Source organism: Melospiza georgiana, chromosome 3 (assembly GCF_028018845.1).
Source record: "Melospiza georgiana isolate bMelGeo1 chromosome 3, bMelGeo1.pri, whole genome shotgun sequence".
Lineage (NCBI taxonomy): Eukaryota > Metazoa > Chordata > Aves > Passeriformes > Passerellidae > Melospiza > Melospiza georgiana.
In genome coordinates, this window is record NC_080432.1 from 62,901,439 (window position 1) to 62,927,828 (window position 26,390).

Consider the following 26,390-nt stretch of genomic DNA (forward strand, 5'->3'; position numbering starts at 1 on the left):
AGAGTTGGAGAAATGTTTGGACAATACTCTTGGGCACATGGTGTGATTCCCAGGGATGGTCCTGTGATGGGCCAGGAGCTGGACTCAATGATCCTTGTGGATCCCTTCCAACTCAACCTTTTCTGTGATTCTGTAAATAAATGTCCAGAAGAATCAAAGATACTTTTGGATCCCTCTTCTCCTGGCCTTAGCTAGCAGAAAGAAAGGAAGTGCAGACACATCAGCAGAATTCAGTGGAAGGTGCAGGACACCAGACCACACTGTCTGGGTTCTCAGCCCTGCCCCTTTACACAACCAACATTGAAATGAGAATTGGTTCCTTTCCTTCCTTCCATCCACTCCTTTCACTCACTTTGCCTCAAATGCAGATGGGCAAGATAGGGCTATATATTGTCAGGAAAACCTCCAGTATACTTGATTTTGGTAAGCCAGCTCATCAGCCTTTAACAACTGCTCACCATTTTTTGCCCCAAACAAACTGGAGGTCAGCCTCCTGACCAGCATCAAGAGGCCCCATTGTTAGCCACCATCCCAGGCAGTTTTGCTGGTTTAAAGTGTGGTGAAAGCCAGAGACTCCCCTGTCATGCTGGATCCTGCCTGAGGCACACTCTGCAGCGTGGGATAAAATTACACTTCCACACCCCATGCAATACCTGTTTTGTAAGTATACAGTTTCAGTTTCCAGGACTATCAGTTTAATGCACTTGAAGATGCCAAGTTCCCTTTTCTTTCAGGCATTTTAAGTTTGTTTTGGGTATAGACACACAGTAACAGACAACAACTGAACTAAAAGTTAGAGAATCTGAGTCTAAAAAGAAATAGGTGTTTCACTAACACACACAGAACACGGCAACTAAGCACCCAGTCATGATATAAGAAATCTCCTTCATGTCTCTGGAAGAACAAATCATTCATCTGAAATGAACAGTATGCACAAACATAACAGACGACAGTGGCAAAATCTGCTGGTGATCACTGACATCACTGTCAGTGATGACCAGCACATTCGCCAAAGGACTGAAAAAAGCCCTTCTCTTGTTTTCAAGATCAGTGAAAGACAAAGAATCAGTGCTACTCTTCAGAAAGCTAAGGCAGGTATGTCTAGCTTTGTATTAGCAATACTCACTCAGTAGATTAGAAGTACCCTCCCTTGATCAGTTTTAAATAAGCAGGATGGTGAAGGATTCCATTGCTAAATTGAGACTTTTCACTAATTTGTCATGAATGTCATAATTATTTCAGTTATTAAGTATTCAAATCCATAACCCAGAAACATGAGCATTGTTTTTCCAGCCTTGTCAAGTGATAGTTTCACATTGCCAACAGTTGAGAAGGTGCTCCTCCTAAGAGGAAGGAGAGGAAGCATCACTTCAAAATTTCATAAGATTGAGTAAGGTTTTAAGACTACATCCAAGGAGCACAAAATTAACAAAGCAGAGGAGGGAAATCCTCTAAGGCAGATTTAATTGCTTGTGCCTGAATTCAAGGAATGGCTAAAGCTGAAGTTCACACACACAGGATGGATACCTGTAATTAAACACTAATCTACTCAAAGTCATGTATTTGTGATTATGTACAGAACCACATACACACATTCTCTTCAGTCACAGAAACAATATCTGTTTAACTACACAAGCTTTAGGGAAACATTGAGTCTGTTAAGTGTGTGGTTCTCTTCCTGTTTGCCTGTTTTTTTGTGAATATAGCTGCAGAACTTCAGGAAAGCTGGTAACTAAACCAAAAACCAATTCAAGTGCAGAATAAGCTTCTGTAAACCCATAGAAATTGTATCTGAAGAGTGCACTATGTAGCAAAATTCCTGAGTGCTATAACAGGAAAGGAGAATAAATACTGTTAATAAAGGTTAAAAAGGTTATTCGAAGTAATTTTTATTTGCACTCTTCCACAACACAACAGGATCTCAAGACGCTGAAATAATGGGTGCCATACAGATATATAACAAATATGCAGGCCTTGTCCCAAAGACAAGAGGAGGAAGGGAAGTTAAAATATTTGTTGAAAAAGCAGTAAATACGGTTCACATCAAAGCAAAGGAAAGATCAGGAGCACATGGCTATAAAGGTCACTGCACGCTTTTAATATCTCCAGCATTGTCATTATTTGTTTTCACTGGAGAAACAAACTCATTTTGCCTACCAGACTCCTCCAATTACAATGCAGGCAGCCACACAAGCAAAGGAATGGCCAGTACTAAAATCAATTTACAGAAAACCTCACAAAGGCCAGCCACTTTAAGATCCACATAAATGTTTGTTTCTGAAGTAAAACAACTCTCATAAAAAGTCTAATCAAGCCTTAGTAGTCTGAGAAGACCTGAAATATTAAAATATTGATTATTTTAAATCTTGTGATGATATTGAAAGACACTTAATGGAGGAAGGAACTTCTTTGGAGTATCAGATCCATTAAAGGACTCTTGGGTTTTAAACTAGCATGATAACAGAAACTGCAGATGAAGACAACATTTAGCCCATCTCCCACAAAGAGGACCCTGACTTAAAATGTGCTAGAGAGAAAAAAACAAATAGACATCTCAGTAGCTGCAGGTGCTTGCTGAGCAAAAACAACAGGTAAAGAACTAAGAAAGGCAAACCCTGTAAAGAAGCAAGAGAAAACAGGCACTAAAGATTCACAAAAGCCCCATGTGGGTCCATCACCCAGTCAGAGTCGCACAGGAGTGACCTTTCTTGGTACCAGGGGAGAAGAAGAGCACCCTGAGTACAAGCATTCTTCACTTCCAGGCATTCCAGCCTAACCCACCTAATGACTGATAACATTCAGATGTACAGACGTAGGTATTTACCCACAGGTATCACTGTGCAAGTGGTGCACTGTTCTAGAGACACTATGAGCTATTTTAAATATCTAGTAAAATGAAAAGCAAATTAATATCGTTGCAGCATATTTTGTACCATTTCCTATATTATTTCTCACCAGGAGCAGTCAAGGTAAGCTGACAAATTTTTTATCTTCTTAAAACTGCATGAACTTGTTTGCTTGCTATCTGTGCTACTGCTCACACACATCTGCTTACATTTCACAGCAACAAGAGAAAATAAAGGAATAATCAAAAATCAAATCTCAGTTAAAACAAGAGAGACAAAGGATAAGCACATATGTGTAGCTCCTGCAAGTAGAAAAGAGTAGCTAAGTCAACAAAGTCTTGGGAAACTAGCAGTGCCATTGAACAAAACCAGGCAAATTATTGATTTTTAGCTTTATGAACTGTTGACTCTGGAAGCCATCCAGTGGGTGATAAAGTAAAGTAATATGCTTCTTAAAACATTAAGAATTCAATAACCTCACGCTAGAGTTTGGATCTCCATTTTATATGGGCAGTTTCAAATACACAGAAGAGCCGGTAAGTGCAAACAGAAGATCCTAACACAACAGGCATATTACAATGACTAGCAATATATCTTTTATCATGAAGCTCTAACCAGTTAAGTCTTTTACTATTCTGAGAAAAAAAAAAGTACAAGCTGTAAACTCAAAAAACCCCAACAAATAAGACCTGAGTTCTGAAATTGCTTGTAAAAGCTACCAAGCTAGCTATCTTTTTCCTTCAGAAAAAGAAAATAATCAGCTGTAAATTATTCAGATCTAATAAATACACATACTATAAATTTGCTATTTAAATGCTTTCTAGGCTCTCCTGTTACTGGTAGAATGATAATAACTGAAATTTAAAACAGTGTCTTGAGGCTACAAACTAACATTTGTTTTGTAAACAAAAACTGGTACAATCCACCCCTTCCCTCCACCCCCCCCCAAAAGGAGTGTTCATACACACAGAACCACTCGAAGACAAAAAAAACCCAAAAAAACCTCAAAACTGTAAGTAGCAGAATCCCTGACAGACTAAGAGAGTTTAAATACTAGGATCCATATAGGAAATAGGAAATAAATTATACAAGGCAGACAGTGGCTACACAGGCTTGACAGACCTGCTATAAATCAATGGCCATCAGCATCCCTCTGCCACCACTGCTTACCTACCCTATGCACCATAAATATTTTTCTTTAACAGTTTGTTGGGTTTGTGTTTTCTGTCTGTTTTGTTTTGTTGTCAGACAAAAAGTCAGCATGTTAGAACAATGTGTATTTTTTTATGCTCTGCCAAAGGCACACTGCCCCTCCCGCACACGAGTGGAAGTATAGACAGTTTCACATTGTCTTTGGCAAAGCTGTCTTCTGTAACAGGCAGGCACTGCATTCTGTACTCTCCAAGCCTACCCTTCTTTTTAACAGTTATTTACCCAGACTGTAAACAGAAGTCAAAGTAAACACACAGAAGCTCACCCATATATTTCAGATGCAGGACCATTATCCCTACCAGAAGAAATGTGATTAATAACTAAAAAGTATTGCTTTCTTCAGAGCCAAAGCAGCTGATGGCATAACAAGCCAGGGGATTTAAACACACCTATCATGCACAGCACATTTGTGAGTGCCAAACTGCACCAGTCACTTACAGACTCTCTGTAGCACACAGAGGAGCTAATAAAACCCTGCTGTGCCTGCTGTGCAGCGTATCCCTCAGGCAGCCCTGATTGCACTGCAGAACAGCAACGTACCTTTCAGTCTTGTGGAATTCCCATTTTTTTGCTGCTCATCCTCTTCATTAATGGTGAATAAACCTGGGGGACTTGGCCTGGCACTTTTCTTCAGTCTCTCTTGTCGGAGGGCAATAGCTGAACCAGGCATGCTGCTGTTGCCTCTTGCTTATTAAAAAAAAGTAAGAAACTCCAGCCCCTGATTAGCTGCTAGCTGCAACGCTGTCTGTTCATTTGAGCACTTGTAACAGATCCCCTATGGATAAGCAGTATGCAAACAGCTGACAAATACCAACATCTAGTCGGCAGGAAAGGCTTGCAGTCGTTTCCCTCCTTGAAGAAAAGCCCTAATCAAAGGCACATTGGTTTGGATGCTGCTCTTTGCTGTCTTAACCTGTTCAATCAGATCCCGGCCCACAGCTCCAGGTTCCTTGCAGCAGCACCTTCTTCCAGCCACAGCACACTAAAATATTCAGCACGCAGTACAAGAGGAGAAAATATGATACGCCGCTGTTAACAGTTGCCCTGACAACACGGACACATCCTAATCAAAGGAGGGTCTATGAGTGCTGTCTCCTCAGCTGCAGCGAGCCGGCCTTGGGAACGCTGTCTCCTGCACGCTTGTGGAGAGCTGGGAGCTCCTCGGCAGCAGGGGCTGCTCCTTCCTCCTCTCCAGGCAGCGGGAGAATGGAGCTGCGGTTGCACAAGCACTCGAGCACTGAGCGAAAAGAAGCCTGGAAGGCGCCAGGCATGAACCTGCTTTTTGCTCAGCTGTTCTGCTTATTCATGTTTAAAAATTTCAGCCTAACCTAAAACAATGAGGATGAGTCCTCTTCTGTATCTGCGTGTGCTGGGTGTCGTGTGTGCCACCGCCCCCCCACCCCCTTAATCACCTTCCTATGCAGTACATACCTTTTGCATTAGGAATGCATACACCCACAATTACAGGCAGGTGTTGGAACATTCTTTTCCACATGTGAAAATGCAAAAATGAGAATTTCTAGTTTGTGTGGAAAGCATGGGGCAACAAAATTCTGAAAATTCTGTGCCACGCCATTAGTTTTACAGCACCAACCTTTAACATACACTTGACAAAACGAGCAAAGTCCAAACAGCCCAGGTAGTTTTAGTTAATTGATTTTCCTCATATGCTGGCATTCTGGATTTTCTCTAAGCCATTTACAACACAATGCTTGCTCACAAGTTTTGCAATCTGAATGTTTCATCCTTCACAGCTGCAAATGCCACTATGCAACATGCCGGATATTTCACCTGAGAGACACCTTAAACTTCATCCGCTTCCACCTCAATTCAGGGTGTGCTCACCATTTCAAAATGCTGCCGAAGAAAAACTGCCAGCTGGAATCACTCTGTAATTTTAAAAGTACATTATTTTTCCTCACTTCAGGGTTGTTTTGTTTTGGTTGGTTTTTTTGTTTGTTTGTTTTTTTAAGGGCATCTTGATGTAACCTGATCAGCCACCACAAGATGGCACAGACAGTAGCTGACAAGTCTGTAGGTGGCTCATTGAAAACTGCGAGTCACACAGATGTATGTGATCACCTAACGACACAGGTAACAAAACCGAAGCAGGGTCAGAATTTATGACACGAACTCTGCTGACTGCCACAGTGGGCTGGGGTGCTCTTTACAGAGGAGTCCTGGATCATGCTCAGCTGGCAGGATAGCTCTGTCCTTGCACATCTCAGGCTCATGAGCCAGGATCACAGCGGATCCAGAAGAACACAGCACCACCTGAAGGCTCAGCTGCACCGTTCCTCCCTCTCCAGCACAGCCACAAAACACCCAACCAAAACAGAAGCGTTCTGCAGGACCAAGCCCAGAGCCCACCTCTAGTATGTATTTCCTCCTGGCTACACCTTGGACTCTGGGCGTACACGGAAGCTGCACATGATGTCATTTGTGTGCAGTTAGAGACACTTTGTACTACAGGGTGTGGACAAAGGAGTAAGGCAAGAAGCTCTAACACAAGCTGCTCTTTGCCTCAGCAATTTGCCTTCTGGCGTTTATACAGGCACCACTACTTTATTCCATAAAGAGAAAGAGCTTCATTCCTGAAATCCCATCCACCTAACCACAAACACTACCTAACAGAACACACATCATCACACAAGGTGGACAGTAGTTGGTACCATCACAATTTTTCATACGTGCCAAGACCTGCCAACAGAAAAAAAAGTAATAGAAAACAATATTTATATGGCAGCTTCATTAAATATTGCTCCACCCCATTTCACTGCTTTAAGTCACTAAGTATGGATTTCTACCTTTTAAAAATGATGTTTAATCACCTTTGATTAGAAAGTCCTTAAATAGGCATTTCAAAACATGTCAGAAGTATACAACGCGCAAAAATACACCTGACTGGAGCAGCTTCCCACCTTACAGGTATGTTTACTGTTTCAGCATGTCCATTTCCCTATTATTGCAGGAGTCATGCAGGACAGCTACAGGACTGAGAATTACTTCCTTGGTCCTTGCAGAATCCCCCATACCCATAAGAGTGACTTGACCTCCATACAAAACGTAGTAATAACCAAGTTTGATGCTTCAGGGGCTGGTGCAGATGGATTTGAGCAATGACACACAGGCAACTGAGGTGTTGGCACATTTTCCTTCCTGTTGACTTACTAATGCAGAGGTGACAGAGGAAAAGTATCAACAGCACATTCAGCTTGCACAGCAAGATTTTATTTCAAGGTCCCTGTTGTTAAAAACTATGCCAGCTCACAACATGTTTTCAAATGCCTAATAAAATACAACCTACTACATATAAGGGACACCTATTATAATAAAAAACCCCATAACTTTAGGCACTTGGGCAATTTTTTTTTCTGAAAAAAATTTCTAAAAATACTACTGAATACACATTAAAGGTACCAGCACTGCATAAGAGACTGTACTGACAACTCCCCCTTCCTCAATCCACTGGTTTAAGGAAGAAAATGAAGTTCCTGAGGTATTCCTAGCAGGAAAGCTTTGCTTATTTCTGCCTCGTCTCATCTACGTGGGAGCTTCTATATGAAAACTGGGATGAAAGCAACATTCCCCTGAGGGAACAAAGGGGGGGCTAATTTTAGGAACAAGGCTGTTAAACACTTGAAAAAAAAAAAAAAGACAAAACAAACAATTTTCTTAAATAACCCTTATTATTGATATTTTTCCCCCTCTAACCATTAGTCATCTATGTTTTTGTCATTAGGACAATCACAGCTGAGGTCTCTTACTGACTGAGTAAAACTCTCAAAAGATGAAGTGAGGGCAACTGTGTATCTTGAGGGCACTGGGTCATTATTTTCCTTTTTACAACACCTGCAAACTGATTATCAGTCAAACCATGACACTTAAACACACCCACTTTCACCCACTGGACTCTATAGGTATAATTACCTGCACAAAACATCATCTGATATGCAGCAGTCTTTAACAGCAGTTTAACAAGGACTATTAGGACACTTATATCATGATACAGGGAATGTAAATATTTATGACAACACACTGAGAGATGTTTCTGCTTTACCCTCAGGTATTAAGACTTGATATCTTTACCTATGAAATGCAAAGGAAGTTGAAGCCAGTCACCATGGCTGAATTTTAGATTTGCTATCTTCTTTCGTTAACAGGATTGTTTCATTCCCTGTAAACTATCCAAACTGTCCATGAAGCTCATTACTGTGATTTAGAGTATAATGAATTGCATGTAACTTTACATTCCACCTCCACTACCTTGTGAAAGCTTCCCCTCAACTGGCATGTATTTTGTATCAAGAAATAGATCAAGTAAATATATTATTTTAGCATACATTCCTTTACAGATTGCCACTATTTCATTGTTTTTTTCTGATTTTCTTACAACTGAAGAGGTTAAGGGCAAGGTAGTTATCTATCTTAGAATTTTGCTTTCATATTCATGTTTTCCCTCTCTGAAACAATAGGGTTCTATTGGGAACTAAGTTCCAAATGTTTCTTTCTTGGAGAAAAAAAACCCAGGAAAATTCAATTAAAATCTCCCATCCTGTTCTGCAAAAAACATTATACCAAAAAATTTTAACATACCTAATCATCAAAACACACAAATCATATTTTGTATAGATTTTTCATATTTTCAATATTAATCATCTGTATTAAAAGCTTTTTCTAAGAACTCATTTAAAAATACATATTATAGGCAGTGCTGGATCATACAAATCTCAAATTTGAAGGGATCCATAAAGATCATCAACTCTCTCTGCCTCACAGGGCTATGTTGAAATATACATATACTAACTAAAATCCAAACTCAATCTATTCCTAGTTTTCTTCAGGAATCACATGTCTGTTTATTTTCTACTTCACCAGGTTTTGAATCAGGAAGTCAAGCCTAAAAGATGGAGTAAGTAGGGCCTGGTTTTTTTTGGTTTTTTGTTTTTTTCCTACTCATATGAGAAAACAGCTATTTATCCAGCCTTAAAGGGCTGGAAACTTCCTTTTCTCTAGCATTTAAACCTAGGCCGAAACAAACCAGCCTTAAAAAGACAGGTGGGATTCAGCTTCGTACCTCGCTTTGGGGTTTTTTTACAGTTAATTTGGAAATAACCAAAATAGCCGCTGTATCAGAAAAAAACACTTTCTTCCATTAAGTCAACCACTGTCTCAAACACCTAATGTTTTCCACTGCTGCTCTCTATTTTCTCTTCCTTCTACCTCTTGTTTTCCAAAAGTTACACATAATAACCTTGTCTTTATAGAGGTTTCTGAATTTCTCTTCAAAGATATCTCTAAGGCCTCAATTTTATATACAAGATAATAAAGGACCAACCAATTATTTTTACTGCAGTTAAGTTTAACTTTACTCAATTATTTTTAAACAATTTCAGTATATAAACATCTGATATAATAATTGATTTCTTCTTTTCCCCTTCTTGGAAGGAAAAAAAATTGCCTCTTGAATTAATCAGTAAGACTATAAAATGCTAGAGAATAAGAAGGGAAACCTTCTTCCCAGTCTGCCGTTCTGACGTGCACAGTGCCACACACTGGACCAAGGGCTGTTAGAACTCATCAGAAGTGACAAGGCAGAAGGTAAGTGTTAACTGTTTCCGCTTCTGTCAAAGAAATCTAAACCTGTGTGCATTTCCATGCATAGGAAAAATTTAGGAGAATGCTGGAAGCCCTACCAGCTGTTTCAGTCAAACTCATTCATCAGCATAAAAAGGCACACGAACACGAGGAACTCATCAAGAATCTCATCGTTCACAAACACTTTCCACACATACATACCAATAAAACAATCAAATACAAGACTTACATTAACAAGTCTGTCACATGTTTTAATTAAATTGATCTGCATAGTATGACTAACTATAAACATTGCACAAGACACACCATGATGAATCAAAAACATACTTGATCATTCTTAGTCAACACTATTTATATATAACAGAATGGTGTTGGAACAGGCCCTATAGTAGAACATATCATGCAATTTCAACCAATGGTCAGTTAAATAATGAAAGGCAGCAAGGAATTGGGAGGTCACAGGACAGTAGCAAACAGGAATTTGGTAGAAGACAGAAGTTATAAATTCTAATTGCCCTAAAACTAATACCCAGGGCAATGTTGTCACTGCTTCTGTCTGGGAGAAAAAAAAAAAAACCCAAAAAACAACAACAACAACAACAAAAAAGCTTATTTTTTTAGAGTACCTAAGTTTAATACGTATCAAGAGAACCAAGCATTTGTATAGCACTCAAAATTAAGAGCACTCACATACTAAGTTTTCAGTAGAAATGAATACTTTAAAGACAAGGCTCCAAGCTTTTTTTCACAGAAACAGGGACATGAAAGAAAAGGAGCTATGCCAAGACCAAATTAAAATTTTTTCCATTGTTGTATTACCGGCATTAGTATCTGCTAGATGGAATCCTGTGAACTGTGTTAATTACCAGTGTTAATTACCAGTGCTTTACTGACATCTTAGTTTCCAACATGTTTCTTAGAGGATGACCAAGATGTCTGGACTTTTGGATAAGGAAGAACAGAGTTTCAGACAGAGAGACAAGGATATATTTGGAGACATCAGTAGTTTATTTCTCCCCTCATGAGTCTCACAGTGACTCTCCTTCTGGAGCACAAATCATTCCATCACCTCTCTGAAGAATCTCATCGTCAACAAGAGTCAGGGTTTCTAGCTCCATTTATATGAACAGCAGGGCAGCCTAGTCCTGCATGTCATCTTAGCAGACACCTTACAGTTGTTTCCCCTGAACTCTGACAGATCTCCTAGAATACATATTTTCAAGCTTTGTCCCTAAAGCCTACTGGTTTTCATGAAAGCAACTATCAACACTAAGGGAGAGGTGCAGAATTAAACCTGAACCAGTTTCACAAATACACCATTTCTCATGCATATGTAGAGTAAAAGAAGAATATAATATACACAGAACCTTTTCTGCCATAGTTCCAGGCAGACCACTGCATTTGTCTAATGCAAGTCACAGAGAGGGGATCCCCTCCCCAAAGGAAGGGCAGATATACACAGACACAACAACAGCAGCAGCACACTGTGGCTTGTATTGTGGATGTAGACTTACTTTGTTTTCTGCTTGAAGAAATATGTGTATGTTGCTGCAAGATGATACAGTATTTACATAACTGAGGCAATAATTTCTCTGATCATTTAATTACCTTTAACACCACAAATAATTTTCAGATCTAAAGTATTAAATTTGTTTATCTGGGATAATAATAAATCATGCAAATAAAGTATCAGCCATCTCAGAGTACTGTAAATTTACAACTTTTTGCAGTTTGAAACAGCACATACACAAGTACATCTCTTTTCAAAGCCAAGCCCAAGGAAAACAGCAACACATACTACTTGAACTAAATTAGTAAAACCTCTTTTTCTGTACTGGAAGTACCACATAAGCCAGCTCTTTGACCATCACTTAACAGGCCTGATTCTTCATAAACTTTTTTTTTAATTGCAGTGTTTGGATTTGGGGCTTTTGTGTGCGTAGAGTTTCTGTGGTTTTGAACTTTTGGGGGGGAAATTTTTTTGGACAGGGTTGGATTTTTGTTGTTGAGTTTGTGTTTCTTGTGGTTTGTTTCACACACATACCTCATTCTTCTTTTTTTTTTTTTTTTACACTAGTAATGCTGGGTGTAGGTGGGTGGAGAAAGCCTGACTCCCATTACACAATAAGCACAGAAAAAGGCACGTTTGAACTCTTCCATAGCGTGTAGTCCTTGCATAGACATTACTTGACCAACAAGAGATACCCAGACACAGTACTTGAACAGCTTTCTGAAGCTGAGGGATGGCTTCTATGAGGATCTTAACCTGAATTTAATTTAGTTGTATCATTTTCATTCTACAAGGTACTGAAAAATCTGAGTCTCTGTGCATTCAGTACGGCCTCAAAAATCGTTAATGTGGGACCAAAGATATAATCACAGGCTCTGAGACACGATTTCATAGCTTGAATAGATTTTCTTTAGAGGGGAGGTGGCAGTAGAAGAATTGCAGATCCACGATTTATACACCAAGAGATAGAAAGGGTTCGCAATGTGCTAACGTTCAGATAATCACGGGTGGAATTCAGAGCACGCCCACCACACACAGGCATCGACACCTGCAGCGTGTGTGAGCGCACACCCTCGCGGCATTCCCTGATCCCCACGCCTGGGAACAGCTCCCACAGTGCTGTTCACGTATGGGTGAGCGCAAGGAGCCCTGGCTGGGGCAGAGGTGCCCTCGGCGGTATCGCAGCCTGTACCGGAGCACCGTGACATCCCTCGGTGCCGGTGCCTGGGCACGGGCATATCCATCCCCTCCTCCGGCCACTGTGGCCGCCCTGCACCCGGCAGCTCCCCTGGGAAGGACATGGATCGTCTGAGAGACAAAAACCGCGCGTCTCAACACTGCCGTGTAAATCCTCCCCAGTAAAACACACTGGAACCGCTGGGAAAGAGCCATGGGAACCAGAGCACGCCTTCAGCTCCCAGACACTCTATGCTTTCTGCACTTCTGTGTTTTCCCGAATAATATATCTCTTTGTTAGGAAATAAAAAATAAACACAGAAAGATGAAATTTGATTTCTTCTCAGATGGAGAAAATACCAGGCTAAGCAAGCAACAAATAAAAAGTCCCATCGGCAGTTAAAGAGCAAACACCTCAAGTTTTCAGCTTTCACAAGCCACCAGGCACTGACATGATTTAAAGGGCAGATTTGTTTTGTAGCAAAAAGCACAGAGTAATACTAAGCTCACTTAGAAGAAAGAGCTAACTACAACAGCACACAAAACCACAGCATTAAAGCTTCTTTGCAATGTTACGAACACATAGCTCTCTCTGTTATCCCAGAGCTTAAGTAAATTGTTACCTGTGCACAGAGCTGGCCAAGGCAGCCCAGAGCACGCATGGGGAACTCTCACAGGCAGAGACATGCCTTTGTTTATGGATGGGCAGCCAAAAAATGAGGCGCCTCAGAAGCTTCTCCATGTGGCATTCCCCACAAGAGGGCTCCTCTCATCTCAGGAATCACTGAAGAGCTTATTAGCACTATTAGATGCTCAAGTAGCTATGACTGAAAAATTCTAACTGGTGTAACTTAGTATATCCCCTGAGCACTGTACTCACTTTGCCATCTATAAATTTATGAATGGCAGAATAAAAAAAAACCCTTCACCCTGATAATTAAGCCATTTACCCAAAGAAAGCTAGTTAAGTGCAGCAGACCATCTGCAAATAAAGGGATCCACCTGTAACATCCCCCTGCAAAACTCTTGCGGTGATGTTGAAGCTTTCCCCAGGATCAGCCCTGAAAGTCCATGTGTGTAGCCACAGAAGGCGAGGAAAGAAACAAACCAGCCACGCACCACAACACACACAGAGCTTTGTTTTTCAACAGAGGCAATAGTTTTACCGGTAGCTAATTTCACCAAGCACAGATGGGATGTTGACCTTCCTGAGGAGCCGGATCCAAACACAGGTGCTCCGCCTGCAGAGCAGGCTGCAGCCACAGCATGGCCCTCCCTGGGCACACACATCTGCTCGCTCATGGATGGACCAAAGCAGCAGATCCCTGATGTGCTTTGAGGTTCTTCCTGTTGGTGAACACCTGCAAAGTGGTCCCTGTGATAACTCAGAGACCTAAAGGATCTCAGCAGACAACAAACGTCACAGAAAAGCTTCATAGTTAAGCTTCACAGATGTTTAACTCCGACGTTTCACTCACAAAGAAGTTTCAAATGAACTTTGACAGCACAAAGTAATTTGAATTCAAAATACTCAAGAACTTATGCAAGCAGATCCTTCAGTCTACAGATGTCCCAATGAGTAAAAGTTCAACACAGCAGCTTGAAATGAAACTATAAAGCGAACACAGAATAAATCTAGGCACATAAGTAATTTTAAAACAGAACATATGCAAAATACATATAATCTGTTGACTCATCTCTAGTTTTGGTAGGTAATTATAAAAAGACTGATAATCCAGTTAAAAAAAAAAAATCACATCAGCAATGTAAGGTGGAGAACTGGAAAAGAGTTTGTTAGAAATGGCTTCAATAAACCAGTCAGTTCTTCCCGTGGAAAGGGAAGTCAATGTGGTTGTAAACTCTGAACACATAGGAACACAGATGCACATCCTTTCTGAAGATGAACTTTATGGTGATACCTGGGAGTGATTTGTAAGGATTTCTGAGCTATATTCTATACTTCTAATGAGGACAGCACTTGGGTGAGTCTGCCCACAGTCATTGCTTATGACTGCATGTCTGCGTTACATAAAGTATGTATTAAAAATATTATACTGAGAAAACACAATCAGCCAACAGCCATATGGCCTATTCATATGCTGTTTTGATATAAAAACTCACTCTTTGATTTAGAGATAAACTTGGGCTTATGTTAGAGAAGGACTAGCAAAGGGTGAGTGGAATGGGACTGGGGAGGAAGGTAAAAAGGGAAAAAAAGGAGAGGACTAAAAGTTGGACTCAGACTTCACAGTCCAGCAAGCAGCAAAAGCAAACAGCATCCGCGCCTACAACAGTGATACAGCGGTCGATCCGCTTGCGTAAGCCAAAATCTCCTCCCTGCACCCTCCTCACCCTTAGGGCCAAAATAAAAGCGAGTTAAAACGGTCTCGCAGTGTACATCCCTCCTCACAGGAGACATCTGCAAGGTCATCTCCCCGCTTTCCCTGTAGGAAATAAGGGCTCGCAGCAGCCCGTCGCTCGCACGCGTTTGAGGCGCAGCCAAAGCCCGCAGCGAGCCTCGCTCGGCGGGCACCGGGGCGCTGCCACCGGCTACCTTGACCCTGCCGAGCCGTCCCTCCGCCCTCGCCGGGGCTCACCCCGTCCGCTTAGCGGCGTCTTGCGGCTGTCCATCCTCCCTTATTGCGGGAGCTCGGCGCTACCTGCAGCCCCGCTCAAAGCCCGCAGCCCGGCGGCCGCCCCCCACAGACCCCTCCGCGCCCGCGTTAGCCCCGCCGCCGTGCGGGCCCCGCCGCACTCCGAGCCCTTGGAGCGGAGGCTCCAGACGAACCAGCGGCGACCCGCGAGCGACGGCGCGGCCCCGCCGATGCCCCTGCGCGGGGTCGGGACGGGTCTCGCCGCACGGTTCGGGCGCGCCGCCCCCTCCAGCGCAGCTCTGCCCGCCGCCCGGGCCGACCCCCCGGCTGTCCCTGGCTGTCCCCGCCGGTGCCCGGGGAAAGGCAGCGAAGTCCCCGCACGGCCGGGCGGCCGCCGAGCGCCCCCGCACCTGTTGCGGACGAGGCCGCCGCCGGGCCCCGCCGCGCTCCCGCTCCGCACGGCGCCCGCAGCCGCCCGGGAGAGCGGGGCCCCGCAGCCGCGGCCCGATCCGCGCCGCCCTCCCGCCGCCCCGGCCGGCCGCGGCCCCTGCTCACCTGCGGGCCGCCGGCGCGGGCCGCTCCTGCCCGCGGCCTCCGCCATGTCTCCGTGCTGCTGCTGCTGCTGCTCGCCGAGCGCGGCTGCTCCGCCCCGCGGCTCCGCGGCCCGGGGCAGGTGAGCGCCACGTCCCCCGCCCCCGCCCGCGGCTCGGCCCGGCAGCAGGTGAGGGCGGGACCGGGCCCCGCGGCCCGGGAGCAGCCGCCTCTGACGGGCTGGAGGCGCTTATGCGGCGGCAGCGGTGGTGGTGGCGGTGCGGGGGTGGCTGCCCGCACTCCCGGCCCCCGCGGCGGCCCGGGCTGCCGAGGTGCCGCTGTTCACACAGGTGTGATTAGTTTTTTCTTCAGAGCAGCTCCCGCCGCATTGGCACAGCTCGTTCGGTACCGGCGCCGAGAGAAAAAACAGGTTTGGGGATGCTCGCCATCTCGGCAGTAGGTGGGAGGAGTGGCGGCCGCCTCGCAAGCCCGGGCGATGCGCCGCATCGTGTGGGAAAGAGCTGCACTGCCGTAGACTCGTTCCTGCGGCACGTGCTCCTAAAGTGCCGCTTCTGAAGCTGCGTGCAACGCCTTGCTTCCAAAAAAAAAAGGCTCTGTGAAGAGCTGCCGATGTATCAGTCACTTCTGTAAAGGTCATGGTCCTGTTACCTTTCCTATGAGTTTGCCTTAACTTGCTTTATGCTGCTTTTCAGGCTCATAAGAGTGTTTCTCTTTAAAGTGTTCTAGTCTGCATCAAAACATCACTGAATATTTCATCTGCTTGTAGGTAGCACCAATCATCAGAACTACAGGTGAAGGAGGGTGGGTGAATTGGGGAACTCATAGGATGCAGCTGTGGATGCAGGCAAGCAGGTGGAGAGGGGCAGCGCCCTTGGTCTGATGCACTTGGACCAAGCAAACTTCAGTCACCATGCAGAGAACCCCCCTTTCAGTAACTGCAAAGTTCAGAGCACAAGGTCTTCTAGGGGAAGGAGAGTTTAATATTTTGCTGTTGCACCAAGAGCCATTTGTGCTCTAAAATAAAGAGTTTGGGGCTTGGGTGATAAACACGCCCTGTGGCTTGTGGGCAGGAATGTCTGTAATAGAAGAATAGGCTGGGCTCTATGCTGTAAGGTGCAAAAGACAGCAAAATCAGCACTGCCTTGGTCGAGTTTTTACTTCTATGCTCCCTTAAGGGAGATGTAAGGGTGTCAGTCAGCTTGAGCCCTGGATTAGAAGAGCACTGATCAAGGACTAAGAGGCTATCCAAGTTCAAAGCCAGTGGTATGCCCTATGGTCAAAATGTTGCCCTCAGCAACATCCTGCACTAAGATAATCTCAAAGCCCTCACCTGTGGTCTATCCACTCACCAGGGAGCCAGGCTGAAGAATCCCAGGCTGACCTGTCTGATGCACACCGTCCCAAAGTGTTATGTCGTGTTTTGTCTGAGGATGTAAAAGGTAACATCTGGTACAATCTATATGAAGTAGCCTGATGTAGGGATCTTACATAAGCTTTTGTGCACAGATCTAGTATCTGTATGGATTAGCTGTGCTGCTTAGGGAACCACATTTAGACCAGAATTGCTGGAGGAGCATAAGTGTACGTGGCCTGGCCTGGGCATGGATCAGATCCATCTCACCGAGGAGAATACAGAACTGATTGCTGAGCAATGCTGCAGAAGCCACCTTGGGTCTGGCAAAGCCAGCAGAGAACCACAGGAGTTAATTCCAGCTGGTTCCAGGCTAGGTCTCATGGAGATGTTCAGTGGAAACCTCGATCACAATTTTCTCCCTTACATAGCTGGCATTTCTGAGCAGCCTGAGTCATAGAGAACAGGCTGCATGCTTTCCAAGTAAACAGAGCAGTGCAATTGCCTTCCAGTCACACTGCATGAAACCAGAGGTTTCCAAAGCTGGACCAATACAGGATCATGCTTCACACAAAAATCAAAGGGGGGGGAAGTTCATTGTCTTAGGGTTACTTCTCAATGGGTGAAGTCTTTTTTAAGTTTTGGGTTTTACAAGTCAGCTTCCACCTCTGGTCCTTCTAGTGTTTAAAATTACCTCGAAAATGTATTGTTTTCTGCTGTAATAGCAGTTGAAATTAATAAACAGTAGTTGTGTTTCTCGTGAAATACAGTGAAGTTTTTGGAATGAGTTGAATACATCCATGCCTAAAAATCAATAGAACTATCTTCAGAGTAAAAAAAAAAAAATCTGACTAAAATGATTTGACTGTTCTGTGTCTTATTTTTTAATACATAATTGTTGCACTGTAGCCAGCAAAAGTTACTGTATACACATTAGGACAATGTGTTTATGTTTAAAAAAATAAATTAGTTTCCTTTGAAAATACCTGCTAGACCTGAAAAATGAAGAGCATAAGCCTTTTACTGGTTACCAAGGCTTATGGAAAAAGAAGTAGCTTCTTGTCCAGGCAAGTCTTACCCACAATGGAATTTTTGCAGATGCCCCAGAAGAATCTGTTGATACCCAGTGCTAGAACAGTGGAGTGACAATGACAGTGGATGGACAGGGAACACCCAACCCCCTTTTTCATTGCACACAAGAAAAAAAAAAATCATTGCATAAACAAAAGCAGAAAAAGAAACAACAGTCCACAATGACTATTCAGTGCATGGAGGCAGGACTTTTCATTTCTCAAGTACAGCACCCAGAGAAGAATTTTGTTTGGTCTTGGCTTGTTAGTACTGTAATTAGACTGAATAGAAAAAAAACAAAGAAAATATTCAATGCTATGGTTATCATACTCAAATCACAGTAAATGTAAGATGCATCAAAAAGGTTCCCTTAATACTCAGTATGAATTTTTTTCTTTTTTTTTTTATTCCAATATTTTCTAGTTCTACACCACTGTTATTATTTTATAAGTCCAAAAATATAGGAAAAAGTAAGTCTTAGGTTATTTTTATTTTCAATTGTGTATGTCAGAGATAGCTTTAGAACAAGCTAACATTACCGTGGTTCAGGTGTATACAACTGGTACAGTTCAGTAGTACATAAACAACTCTAAAACAAATGCACCATAGAACTTAAATTACCAAAAATAAACAATATTAAACTATGTAGGGCAGTAGGTAAAAACAATTACCTTTAGATCTTGCACACTAAAAGAAAAATATCTAATTATGATTGAAATTATGAAGTTGTACTACAGATAATATTGATATATATTACAAAGAAATTGAAAATTGTCACATTTTGGTTTTGTTCCAGTGATGTACTGTTACATGAAATCTTACATTTCAGCTTGTCATGAAATTAACATCTGCTTACTTTAACTACAATATTTCATGAGTTTATAACTTTTGTGTGTGTGTTTTCTAAAAATTGTTGAAAAACTTGCATGTAAAAACATTGAAAGTAAAATAATGTTGCAGGTTGTTTACAGATTCCTTATGGATTTTAGGAGTAAAAGCAGTCAGGAAGCTGCAGTGTTTTTAACATTGGTAAACAAATACTGGATTAAAGTGCAACAGTCCTTCTGACAGCACACCTGCTCTGGCTGAAAGGAAATCTTTTCATCTCTGCAGAGAAGCAAAGAAAAAAATATCAGTGTCAGGCGTGTTTCTCTCGAAAGTCAGTGATCGCCTTCCAGAGCGTGCACAGCATTCCTCCTCTGTAAAGAAAAATCATAAAGACACTCAGGTACAAAGAAACTCTAGTCTGAAAGCCTTCCAGCTGAGGTGCTTTCTGATTTTCTTGCTCTGGTTTTGATCAATGATATTCAGTGGGAAGGTTGATCAAAGGTGAAATCCAACATGCATTACTCAAACAAGGAACAGAGTCCTTTTCTGATTACAAGACAGGGCAATCTTTCCACTTGGCAGATGCCTGCTGTCTGGAATTCAGACTTCTGGTCCAAAGGACTTGCATAACCCACATTTGACTTCCAACATGATGCAAGCTGGTGACCTATACACCTGGCATGATCAGGTGAAATGTAGTGTTACTTACAGTCCATGAGTAACGTTTCTGAAGTTTGATGATGATAATAAACTACTGAAAGTTTTTCTAGCTCTTCTTTTTAAAATAAAAGCAAGGCTCTAATGGGATATCTAGGGTCTCCAGTTGTAAGGTAAATGCTTTACCTTAAAATTTTGCCTTCAATAGAAAAAAGCTTATTTTGAGATTTAAATAGTATCAGCTGTTTGGCAGAAATGTATCAGTATACAAAGACATACTGCAAAGTTTTAGTTATTTTAATAGAATTGCACACAGTGCAATAAATAGAGACTTAGTATCAATTTTTCTTCTTACAAATAACTCTGAAGCATTACCTCAGTCTCAAACATTTCAGATCATCTCGTGTAACATAGCAGAGAACATCCGTTAAGGTATAGTCTTCAGCCAAGAACTGCAGAAAGAAATTTAAATGAACATTTTGTTAGAAATATTATTTAAATTCCTAAGCTCATCTTGCTAGAATCATCTGCCCCTAAAAATAGAAGGGTAAATTTGGGAGAAACCTAAAATTGGGCTGAAATGTAGTACATGCAACCGAAAAACTTGGTTTCTACAAATACAGTGAAACACTTAAATTTTACACTGTATACTCTGCATCGGCATACCAGACACAACTTGAAAGATGTAATGCTTTTACAGCTACTTAAAACCTTTGTCAACTGGCATTCCTATTGCTACCACTGGTATCACAGAATTACAGACTTCACTGAACACAAATTGTACCTTAAGTAATAGCACATTTAACCCATGAGGAAATTCAAACAGTTAAGATGTACATTTTCAAGAATGGCATCTAAATTTGATGTCATTGAACCTGGAGGAACCTTTGGTCTGATCTGTAGGAGTGATAACTACATGCAGGTATTCCTAAATTAGCTGAAATCTTTAACACCTCTAAAGTTATATAATTTGCTGCAGAGCAGACTGATCTACTTCAGGATATTTCACTGTAGCACAGCTAGCTAAGGGTGAACGTGTATCCTGTATCCAGAGTATCATCAGCAGGAATGCTGCAGTGTGTAAAGACACTGAAAACCCAAGAGTGTCTATTTACCAGGATATTTTATTGCTTTATTCACAATCATATTTAGGAACTATTAATGGTACTTTATATTTATGAAGGCCTTCACATTCATGGCTTTTCCCTATCCTCTGAAAACAAATTAATCTCTCAAAATGTGCTGAAGTAATTAGAAAGGTTTGGTATTTTTTAAACTGAGTCACAAAACAGTTCTGCAGCTGTGCCAGGCAGTGGATGGGATCATTGCTACCTTGTTTATTGTGGCCTCATCAGCTCCATGAACTCTCAGCCAGTTTATGAGATCAGGGTCTTCGGTCCCTGTGCCAGTGGAATGACGATGACGGACAGACAATCCAGGAATATCTGGAACAAGCATATTTGAGACAAGGTTTTGTGTTGCCAAAGCAACCTGTTGTCATTTTTGACTCCTCAAGCACTTTCTTCAGTGAGCTTTTCCTTCAAGTGTAGAATACCAGTATACCCATAAATAAATGCCAATTCCCAAAGAACACACTTAATTCCAATTTATAGACAGTTATACAGTAATTTCTCTGCTTGGTTAAGGGTACAGTTAGAGTAGTGTGAACATTGACACACACAGCATTTTTTTGCCCTCTTCTGAAAATGACTTTGCTAGTACAAAGCACATCAATTTCACTGTCACTCTTTCTGCACTAAGGTTGTTGCATCAATTAACTGAACTGTTCAGTGTAACTCAAAATTGCTGCACAAGCAATGTCTTAGGCTGAGGATCAGCTGCTTTTGGAAGCAACACTTAGAAGAACATTATGAAGAAGAACATTTGACAGAAATGTCAAACTGCATTAGCACTTCCACCCTCTTCAGGGCAGACACAGCAAACTCGGCTTTTCTCAGTAACATTTAAGTTGTATTTGCATCTGACCAATTAGGTGTATTTGCATCTCACCTCTTGAACTTTCACTGTAACAATTGGAACAGTCTGTAATTCAAGGAACATATATCTAAACATACTAGATTATCCTCTTTAGGAATAATATTTATTCAGTAGGATATGAGCCTTGCTCTCTTCCATATAATCACGAACAAAAATATTCAAATCATACTCATTCCTTGTAGTGTGATTAACAAATCCAGTAATTTGTTTCCACGGTGTACATTCTTACTTTAAAGCAAACCCTACCAGAAGCAGCACAATAAAGCATCTTTGCTGAGGCTACCTCAATAAAATGGACAGACTTTTAGCTGGCACTTTTTCATCTGTAGCGAGTATGAAACTTTTCTTCAAAAATTCTTCTCACTTACCTATTGGCTGTGACCTGAGCTGTAGGTTCCTGATCTCTTGATCTTTTTCTTCTATAGCTTGATGCAAGAGGACTTGAAATTCTCTCTCCTTTTGAACTAACTCCTCCAATAACCTGTGAAGTAATGAGAACAAAAAACCCATTTCCTTCAGTAGCTTCAAATTTTGAGGAAAGGAAAGATCTTACTATACCTAAACTGGAAACATTCGTGGCAAAGACAAGGACAGAATTCTTCAGGTTTCACTGAAGGTCTATTCTTTCACTACAGATTGATTCTGATCTATATCAAGACATAAACATTCATACAGAAGCCCCAAACACAGCAGCATCCACATAAACATTCACCCACTAAACAAGTGGCATGGTAGAATATTTCAGTAAAATTTCCACAGCCTGTGCTCTGTTTTAAACAAAACTGGAACTGAGAACAAATATCAAAGTGGTTCATAATCCAAGGGCTAAACTTTTGTAAGGAAAAATGCCAGTTCACATCTCTCCAGCAGACATTTTCAAAGGTATGGAAAGGATAGAGCAGTGATGAAAATGTGGTGAAAACATATGGTTGCATTTCATAAATATGAAAAAAGCTTCTCAACCACACAAGGGCTGTCCCTTCCTCACATATAAGGCACTTTGTGCCTGCCCTTCTAGACTATATTAAGAGTGAGAAAAGAGGAGGCAAAATACTTGCCTACTTCCCTAAGCAATTATTTCCGAGAATGTAAAGCAGAAGTAAATTGAAACTCATGTTTGACCTCCTTCATAAGACAAACCCAGAGAGAAACCTGTAGATATTCAGTGGCTAGCACCATTTGAGCTGATCAAAAGAAAATAGAATATAATGGAAAATTAGTATGTAAAACTGCTGTAATTTGTTCTTTTAGAAGATTGGTTTAGTAAAATGCAGGACTTATGAATGATATCTTATTAGCAACTTGATCAAAATTTGCACATGGAGAGCAGATTCATAAACCTAAAATTGACTCCTGAGTCTTCAGAATTTCTGCCTTGAAAGGACTGCAGCATCTTCATCCTTTTCTTGAAACCTCTGTCAGCCTGAGAACTATGCAACAACTGTTCTATTTCAGCATGTTTCCTTTTATTTATCCATGTATTAATTTTTTTTTCATTTATACCAGTTGAGCACTGCAACCTTTTTCTGAAAGACAGGAATTCAGTTAGAAAATATGCCACAGAAGCCCCTTACCTGCCTTTGCACAGGGGCAAACTGAATCCCACATGATTGCATTGTAAAAACATCTTGCCCTACTTTTAGCTTGCATGAAGGCCCACTAGAAACATATTTGCACTTGATGCTTCCACACCTGAGCTAAGAAACCTTACCAAGTCCACCCTGCATGGGAACAGAGCTGCTCGCTGCATCTACACCCACAGCTTGGGTGTAGGGTGTATTCTCAGTGCAAACTGATACTCTGTCCAGACAGGTCACCTTTCAGTTAACTAATTCCTAGTCTATCTATTCTGGTTGGAAAAGGCCTTCAGGGCCAATAAAATAATCCATTTTTTTTCTCCTGAGAACTGCTTGCTGCTTGTGCCAATAAAGCTTTCATAAATATTTTTTTAAAATTCTGTATTGTTTATTAAAAAATTCTGCATGAATGACTGGATGTGATTATTTGGCCAAAGGCTTTGCATTTGAGAAATTTACAGAAGCAAAATGCTAGCAAAAAAAAGTACTTCTACAAGCTGATCACTTCGGAGGCTATTCCCCACCTGAAGCTGGGGAAGAAAAGTGAATCAATCTAAAATATTTATTTATTTCTCCAGGTATAACAATAAGACAATCAAAATATTTCTCAGTGGTCACAAGTAAAAAAAAATAATTGTGACATAAGGACCCCAAAATACTGATACTTTATTAAATACAGTACAGCCTAATGAATTACTTTAATTATGGCAACCTTCTCAGACACATGTAAAAGTAAACTGTAATTTAATATTTTAATTTCAAATGAAAATATAGCTCCAATGAATTTTCTACCAGGATGACAACTGTATTATTGAAGACATGTTCTCTATCAAGGTCACATGTAAAATTTACTGAGGTCAGTGTCATAAATCACATGCTGCAAAAGGGAAATATCTATTTTAACTAGACTATTTGGTATATTTTAATGAAAGGAAAACAAAATATATAGAAGATGATTTGGATTTTTCTCTGACATTTCTTAAAAAAACAACAAAATCTTAAAGAACCACTTTTCACTTGCACAAAGTGCAAGACATATTTCTGAAAAAAATGCAATATCCAATTTTCTGGTTCATTTCTTCTCTTAAGCAAAACACCTATTTTCCCCATCTTTCTCTATTTAATAAAAAGCTAATGGTTGCTGGTAAGCACAGATCCTCCTTGCAGTGTGCACAAAACAAATCTGAAGTAGTTTCCTTATGGCGTTCCTGTGTAGCTGTCTATTAGCTTGAGTTCACTTGCTGAGAATAGCTATAGAAAAGAACAGCAAGTTCTGCCCTTATGGAAACAAAACACAACACCATTTATCAGCCACACAGAGCACACCAAAGAGAGAAAAAGCAGAAGTTTGGCAGCAAGTCAGTGTTTTACAGACCTTCCCTGAAAGGGCACCTGAAATCAAGTCTGACCTTAATTTGCTTCACTCGGGTTTTGTTGAAATTCATACAACTATGTAAGTGATCAGTCACAGCTAAAAAAGGATGATCATTAAAGGGAACAACTTACACTGCAATGGAATTTTGGCACTGTCACTGGTATTCCAGCTTATATATATTTTGAAAGCTAACCAAAGCATACTGCTGTGAGCAGGCTAGTGTCCCTGTCTCCTGATGCCCAGACTTACCTGTTTGTCTCTAATTTTAGCCTGCCCAGCTGGACACTCAGTGATCTGTGAGCAGCCTGGGAGTCATGGGACACCGTGGAGCTGAGTGTGCTTACACCTGAGGTAGCTACTGCATCCTCCAAGACAATGCAAGGCTGCTGGATGGTTTGATTCTGAGGCTGTTCATCTTGATCTTCAACTTCTATATCATCTTGATCAGCTGTATCACTTTCAGATGCAAGGCTAAAATGTGGCCTCAATTCTATTAAAATATAAGCAAGAGAAAAACCACCAAAGAAGGTAAACATAAGTTAAATATTAAAACAAAAGCAGACCCAAGTGACTGTTTCCAGATCATCCTATAGCTTTGGTTACAACAGACCTGAAATTTCTGTAACAGGACAAGAGATATTTTCTAGGGGTTTAAGATCACTCAAAATATAACAGCACCTTTATTTATGCAGATTATTATTCTGCCTGTCAAAGAGCTGTAAAAAACAAACGTGTATGAACATGATTCCTGATTTGGCTACCATTTAATGTCAAATTGTGCTGAAGTATAGCAGGGTTTCTTTTGTTTAATTTCATTCTCAGTAGTTTGCATTTTCTTATGTGTCTGACTTGAAACATTTTATTGAACAAATAACCATTATTTCTTTTCTATCCAGGTCTTCCTGCTGTTGCTGCTCTGGCATATTTAGCATTCCATCCTTATAAGAATACCATGTTCACCAAAAAATTGCATTCAGACATAGAGAAGAAATTATAAAGAGGCCCCTCTCCCAAGAATTAAAAGCACAACTCCCTTCTACTTATCACAGGGAACGCTGCCTATTTTGTAGTGATGCACATCCACCAACCACAAACACAAAGCTATACCCTGGTTTCTGTTCCCTGTTTAAACTACCTGCCAGAGCCTCCCAGGTATGCAAGATATGTATACTAGATCTGACACTCCTACACAGCCTATTAGTGTTAACAACATCTGTTTGTTTATTCTAACTATTTAATATAAATCTTTCTTCTTTCTTTCCTTCAATTGTGGCTCCTTATTGCTAAGAACTCCCTCTAGTCTCCTCACCAAAATGTAATTTTTTTCCTGAATCCCACTTGCTTTATGCCCTTTCTGCTGAGTAACTAAACTAACAAGTATGTTTATCTTCCTTACAAAAGACGCGTTTGTTCCTTGATCTATTTCACCTCTTTATTTCAATGCTACATACCTTTCTCAAGGCTGAATATAATAAGGTCAACAGAGCTGTGCTTCCTCTAAATTCAGGAAAGCAGATTTATTATGTAGCAGTTACCCAAATATTGCTAGGCAAATACGTCTGGATTTGCTTTGAACTTCTGTTCTTATTACCAGGATGTACAAGTTCTTTGCCACTGTTCACCACCAGGCAGCATAAAATTGGCTTTGTACCATTCCTTAAACATCCCATAACTTTTAGAAGTGTTAAGGGCAGTGATTATTATCCACATTATAAGAAAAATAATTAAGAAAAAAAGAGTGAGACGAAGGCAAGGGAAAGTAATCAGAAGTAGAGAATCAGCAGATGATCAGTGCCTGAAAACCACTGGGGCACAGAGGATTTTGTTTAAGCTTGACCACCTACAATTAATGCTGTCACTGAGCTGTATGGGGAAGAACAGACAACTTAGGAGGAATTGTAGTTACTCCTATAACTACAGCAATGAAGTACATGCCTGTAAGAGGTGTTCAGCATTCTAATCAGAAGACAGGAGTTTCTTTGTGACTTGAAAGTAGCACATAAACTCTACTTATATCTTGCTGTTTGTGCTAGGGATATGGAAAG

At 41.2% G+C, this 26,390-nt stretch overlaps 2 protein-coding genes across 7 annotated transcripts in view; both read right to left on the bottom strand.

Moving 5' to 3' along the window:
• MAP7 (microtubule associated protein 7) overlaps positions 1–15,592 on the bottom strand; it is a 109,583-nt gene extending 93,991 nt beyond the window's left edge. For 2 of the 6 annotated variants that reach the window (XM_058021479.1, XM_058021477.1), the window contains exon 1: positions 4,599–5,197. In XM_058021479.1, coding sequence (XP_057877462.1) covers positions 4,599–4,728 — 130 coding nt within the window. In that variant the 5' untranslated portion in view covers positions 4,729–5,197. Of the gene's footprint in view, positions 1–4,598; positions 5,202–15,491 lie in introns of those variants that run through there. The other 4 variants (XM_058021476.1, XM_058021475.1, XM_058021478.1 and 1 more) reach the window with 3 other exon arrangements.
• Positions 15,593–18,232: 2,640 nt separating this feature from the next.
• The window catches only part of MAP3K5 (mitogen-activated protein kinase kinase kinase 5), a 98,054-nt gene continuing 89,896 nt past the window's right edge, over positions 18,233–26,390 (bottom strand). The window contains exons 26-30 of the mRNA XM_058020791.1: positions 24,595–24,835; positions 21,762–21,874; positions 20,728–20,840; positions 19,771–19,847; positions 18,233–19,109 (exon numbers count right to left, since the gene is read on the bottom strand). Coding sequence (XP_057876774.1) covers positions 19,049–19,109; positions 19,771–19,847; positions 20,728–20,840; positions 21,762–21,874; positions 24,595–24,835 — 605 coding nt within the window. The 3' untranslated portion in view covers positions 18,233–19,048. The remainder of the gene's footprint in view (positions 19,110–19,770; positions 19,848–20,727; positions 20,841–21,761; positions 21,875–24,594; positions 24,836–26,390) is intronic.